Genomic DNA, 6,320 nt, shown 5'->3' on the forward strand with positions numbered 1-6,320 from the left:
TATGGTGATTAGTTAGTTACTTGGGCTTTAATTGGGTTTATTTGTTAATTAAGTGAACTTGGGCTTTGTTAGGGTTATGGACTTATGACTTTGGGCTTATAAGCCCACCCTACATTATTAATGGACTTAGTTAGCCCATGTCATTCACTTGTAAGTATTATTTAGTGAAAGGAACTAGTTAGTTAAGAATTGGAATCTAGTTTGCATGTAATCCCCATGAAACCCCACCTATTAACCACCTTTGTAAGACTTTTCATGCGAGAGACCACTAAACAACTCTCCCCCCTCCCCTTGATGAAAACCAACGGCCATATGGCCATATGGGGAGTTCAAAATCTTTTTTTTTACTACTTATTCTCATTTATCTTCATTTCACTCACACACACTTACTTGCTACTTCACTTTTCTCTTATCTTTTCTCTCTTTTTCTCTAAAAGATTGTAAGTAACTTGTGACTTTTCTTCTCTTCTTTCTCTTGCAAAACCATAGCACTAAACCCTCATCATCATCATTCTTTTGTTTAATGTTACTTGTCTTTGATTATTATTTACTTACTTGTAGTTACTTTGTTGATTGTTACTTACTTACTAGCTTTCAAGAATCAAACTTGTTAGTTTGATTCTTCATGTTATCTTGTTAAAGCAAGAACAACAAGAACATATACTTTCAAGTTATGTTCTACATTTGTTATTTTTTTTAAAAGCTTTATGTTCATGTGTTGATAAACCCATACTTGAAGCTCATGAAGTAAACTTTAAAGTTTACTTTCTAAAGATCAAACTTTGGTTTGAATCTTTAAAGTATGAACAACCATGAACCTTTTCTTGTTTATCTAAGTTTACTTCTTCAATTTATGCACTTTAATTTCATGTAGTTAGTTTATATGGTCAAGTACTACAAGTTAGTCTTGATCTCATATCTCTTGAACAAATTAAGTTAACCTTGGAAGTTCAAGAACACACAAACAAGTTTTCTTTAAATATAACTTTGGATCTAGACTTTTGAGTCTTGGATCTTCAAGATCAAACTAAGAACTATGTTCTACTACTTATGATCTTGATTAGTTAGTTAACTTTCAAGTTTATAGTTCATGTATGTGTTAGATCTAAGACTTTGATGTAACTTTGGTTCATCAAACTTCATACAACTCTTAAGTGAGTTGTGCTTCATGTCTTAGACTTGCACTAGGGTTATGATGGTCAAGACTTGGTTAAGATGATGTAGATACATCAATGAGTTGTACACTTGAAGCTATATGCATCAAGGATGAGAACCATGATGAACATCAAGCACCAAGACCACCGGAACCCTTTTAAACTCACTGTTCTGTCCAAAACCTACTGACCTGATGCTTCTGGAACAGACCAGTAGACCTGGGCTGTTCTAACCTTGATTTTTAGATAGAAATTTTTGAGTAGATAACTTTACATATAGGACTCGTCTTAATCCGAGTTACGGTTTAGGATTTATGGCCCTCCGATCGTTACTATGTCCTTTAACGTTGTGCAGAAATTTCTGACCTACTCGCACTTAGACCGTCGCCACGGTCCAACCAAGACGAGTTTGCTTCTGTAAATTTTACCACACTTAAGGGACTCATAGATGGAGCCGTGGCCACTGGTCTCACCTTAATTCAGTAAGGGTAGAGGCCGTGGCGACTGACTGAAGTCAGACTTTGTTGAAAACTACTTTCATAAACGAAACTTACTTTACGCCTTTTGTTTGATGATGAATGATGATGACCCTTAAGACCTTAATTACATACTTTTAAACCTATTAAGATGATTTACTGACTTAGTACCATTTGACTTAGGTTGAGGACTTCGGACCATTTACTTGCACACCTTTCCCGACTACTACTTTACCGCTACATATCATTGTGAGTTATAGCATTCCCTTTTTACTTTAAACTTATTTTGGGAACTGAGAATACATGCGGATTTTATGTTTTACATACTAGGCACGAGTACTTAAACTTTATATATGTGTGGGTTATATAACGGCAGAAACATTCCCTTTAGCTCGGTAACGTTTAATCATTGGTTTATGAACCGGTGAACGCGAATCTTAGATATGGATCCATAGGATTTGACATCCCGACTCGGGCTAGTCGCGCTAGCAGTCAACGAGTGTTTAATACTTCGTAAACATACGCACTCACCAAGTGTACTTTCAGGGGGTATTTTAAACGTTAAGTTAGTTACCAAGTGCCCACGGTTAACATATACTTTATCATACTGTTTTGAAACGCTCTTTGTAGCACTGAAATCTCGTGGCCTACCTTACATACTGTTATACTTAAACTATAGCTCACCAACCGTTGTGTTGACGTTTTTAAGCATGTATTTCTCAAGTGCTTGAGGTTGCTTCCGCTGTGTACTAGTCGTGCTGTAGAACCCGCTGCTTAGAGTTGTCCACGCATGAACTACTTTACTTTGCATTCAAACATTCGTACTTTTGAACTATGACTTGTAACGACCATTGTGGTCACGTACACTTATTATTTGCTTCTACTTAGTGAAGCATGCTTTTGAAATGTAAAACATTTGATGTCGGTTATGACATCACCTTTTTATCGCGAATGCAATTTCTTTAATTACAGCATATAGTACTTAACCTTGTAATGATCCTGTTGTTGATGATTCGTACACGATGGTTTTGTATGGGGCATCACACTGTCCGCTAGTTTTGAGGGATAAGATTGTTGATTTCAGACCGAAGCCTTTCAAAATTTTTGATGAATGGCTTCTTAGGGAGGGGATCGATCGGGTGATTCAAGAGGGTTGGGAAAAACCTACGCATGGGTCGAAATGAGATTGTTGCTTTAGAGATAAACTCAAAAATATCAAAAGTGAGCTTATGGTTTGGAGCAATAAAGAATTTGGGAATTTAGATGAGGAAATCAAGACTTTGAAAGATAGTGCTATGAAGTGGGAATTAAAAGCTGAGAGTGGGGGTTTATCAGACGATGAACGGTTGTGTTGGTTAGAAGCTCGAAAAAATTGGATGTCAAAAGAAAAATCTAAGGCTAACATGCTAAGGCAAAAGGCGCGTATCCGGTGGGTGATAGAAGGTGACGAGAACTATAGTTATTTTCACTCGTGCTTAAAAAGGAGGCTTAATAAATGCAACATGAGGGGTTTGAACATAAATGGGAACTGGAGCGAAGATCCTAAGATGATCAAAGAGGTGGTTTTAGAATATTTTAAAAGGATTTTCAGTCCAACAGATTCGCGAAGACCTTGCTTCGATAGCATTTTGGTTAATGGGCAGAATGTGACTTCAATTGGGGCAGGCCGAAACACTCTTGCCACCACTGCTACTGGACAGCTGCCTGTTGGGCCTATTAATGGGCTTGGGCCTGACCTGAGGTCGTTATCAGTCACGGATGCTGCATGGTTGGAGTCTCCATTTGATGAATCTGAGGTATGGGATGCTATTAGGGACTGCGGGAGCTCTAAAGCACCGGGACCGGATGGGTTCAATTTGAGGTTTTATAAAAAATTCTGGAATGTCATAAAAGCGGCTCTAATGTTTGCAATTCATGATTTCTGGGAGACGGGGGTCATTTCGAAGGGGTGTAACGCCTCTTTTATTACCCTTGTGCCGAAAAAATCAGACCCATTGTGCTTAAGTGATTATAGACCTATTAGCTTGATTGGCAGTTATTATAAGGTCATCTCAAAATTATTGCCTAATAGACTTAGGAGGGTTATACCGAGCCTTGTGGGTTTCGAACAAAGTGCATTCATCAAAGGCCGAAATATCCTCGATAGTGCACTTATCGTGAATGAAACGGTGGATTATTTGAAGCATAAAAAGATCAAAAGTCTAATCTTCAAGGTGGATTTTGAGAAAGTGTTTGATTGTTTAAACTGGGATTTTCTCATGGAGATTATGGGAATTATGGGATTTGGTGCAAAGTGGAAAAAGTGGATCTTGTCCTGTCTACAGTCGTCTTCGGTTTCCGTTCTCGTTAATGGTTCTCCAACTAGTGAATTCAAGTTGGGGCGTGGCGTTTGACAAGGCGATCCTCTCTCGCCTTTTTCGTTTATTCTTGCGGCGGAAGGTTTAAATGTTATGACTAAATGTGCTGTAAGTAACAACATGTTTAAGGGGGTTGAAATCGGTGGTGACAAAATTCTCATCTCACACCTACAATATGCGGACGATACGATCTTTTTTGGGGATTGGTGTGAAGAGAATATTCGGAATCTTATGAAGCTCTTGAAATGCTTTGAATTAACCTCGGGCCTTAAAGTGAATTATAATAAGAGCAATCTATTCGGGATTGGGGTAAATAAACTTGTGGTGGAGAATATGGCTCGGATGTTTAATTGCAATGCGGGCTCTTTTCCGCTCATTTATCTTGGGCTCCCGGTGGGCGGTAAGATGAATAAATCGATTAGTTGGAACCCGGTACTTGATAAATTTATGAAACGTCTTTCGGATTGGAGAGCTAGATCGATGTCGATTGGTGGACGCTTGACGCTTGTCAAATCGGTGTTGAATAGTCTTCCATTGTATTACTTCTCACTCTTCCGTGCCCCACAATGTGTGTTAAAGAAACTTGAGTGTATTAGACGTTCTTTTTTTTGGGGCGGGTCGGGGAATAAAGTAAAATTACTTGGGTAAAATGGGATGAAACCCTCCTTCCTTTCGAGAAAGGTGGTTTAAATCTTGGGTCCTTAAACGCAAAAAATTTGGCTTTGATCGGCAAATGGTGGTGGAGGTTTAAATCCGAAACCACCTCCTTGTGGGTCAAAGTCATCTCGAGCATCTACGGTCACTCGGGTGGTCTCGGTCTCGATGAGTCCACTAGATCATTTTCTTATAATTCGGTGTGGTCTAACATTGTTAAAGCAGGAAATACTATTCACGCTTTCGGGATTGATTACAGGGGCTCTTTCGTCAAGCAAATTGGTGATGGAGCCTCTACATCTTTTTGGCACGATGTTTGGATTGGTTCTATTCCTCTTAAGCACAGGTTCAAAAGACTCTTTCATCGGGAAACAAACACTATGGCGTTGGTTTGGGATAGGCTAACTTAGGACGGGTCAAAATGGGTTGGGAATTGGAGCTGGACGCGAGCTATATCAGGTAGAGCTGCTGGGGAACTTCAGGAGCTGAACGGGCTGTTTTGTTCACTTCCTGAAAATCGCCAATCAAGGGATAGGTGGGCTTAGACTCCGGGACACAAAGGGATTTTCACTACAAGGCTGCTGTCCACTTTAATTGATGCGAAATTGCTGCAGGTCAACAACTCTGTGATAGGCACCATGCGTAATAATTCTATCCCAAAAAAGGTAGAAATATTTGTGTAGAGGTCTATTAAGGGTAGATTACCAACGTTGCTAGAACTTGATAAAAGAGGGATTGATCTAAACTCGGTACGTTGTCCAATTTGTGACAACGACATCGAGTCCTTGGATCACTCGCTTCTAACGTGTAAACTTGCGAAAGACATATGGGAAAAAATATTCGAATGGTGGAAAATGGGTAGTGTTTCGCATCAGGGGCCTCGGGAACTGTTACGAGGGGAAACGGGGAAACCGACTTCGGATATAGGGAAAACAATTTGGCAAGGGGTTATTTGGACATGCGGATACCTCATATGGAAGAACCGTAACGAAAAAATTTTCAAAAATAAGTGTTGGAGCGTTCCGGTTGCGGTCAATGAGATTCAGGTAAAGAGCTTCGAGTGGATCGCGAAGAGATGCAAATTGAAGAACATCGAGTGGCACAACTGGCTACACAATCCTTCATTATATTCTGCCTAGTCGGATGTCGTAAAGATGCTGCCTTGGCATCTTGCTTCATTTGGATATAGGCCGAATTCACATTCTATCTTTGTAACATTTGAGTTTTATTGTGAGATTATATGTGAATCAAAGTCATTGGGATTGTACTATGAGAACAGATTGTATCTTTAGTTTTAATATTAAATAACATATGTAGTTGCCTTTCAAAAAAAATTTTGTTGAATCACAAAATAAAAATTAGAAATGTATTTTATATAGTCAACTACTTAGTGATGTAGGTATGCATCCAAAGAAGCTTGGGAGTAATTAGCGCCCCGAGCAACTCAAGTGGATCGGTGTCATATGTGGTTCATAAATTGTATACCCTGACACGTGTTTATGATGTGACTTTTTATGGATGAGAAATTGAACACCCAAGACAAATTGCCTGTATGGGATGGCGGTGTTCCTGGTAAAGGAAGTCCAATATGTTCGCTTTGTAGATTGCAGCAAGATTCTCACAATTATTTATTTTTTGAGTGCAACTTTTTAAGCAAGTTTGATGCAAGGTAAAGAAAC

At 39.1% G+C, this 6,320-nt stretch overlaps 1 protein-coding gene across 1 annotated transcript; it reads left to right on the plus strand.

The window, feature by feature from the left end:
- Nucleotides 1–4,080: 4,080 nt before the first annotated feature.
- On the plus strand, nt 4,081–5,780 carry LOC139901290 (uncharacterized). The gene is made up of 3 exons (XM_071884018.1): nt 4,081–4,631; nt 4,733–5,030; nt 5,325–5,780. The coding sequence occupies exons 1-3, from the start codon at nt 4,081–4,083 to the stop codon at nt 5,778–5,780; spliced, it is 1,305 nt and encodes a 434-aa protein (XP_071740119.1).
- Nucleotides 5,781–6,320: the final 540 nt, after the last annotated feature.

This window comes from Rutidosis leptorrhynchoides, chromosome 3, assembly GCF_046630445.1.
Source record: "Rutidosis leptorrhynchoides isolate AG116_Rl617_1_P2 chromosome 3, CSIRO_AGI_Rlap_v1, whole genome shotgun sequence".
Lineage (NCBI taxonomy): Eukaryota > Viridiplantae > Streptophyta > Magnoliopsida > Asterales > Asteraceae > Rutidosis > Rutidosis leptorrhynchoides.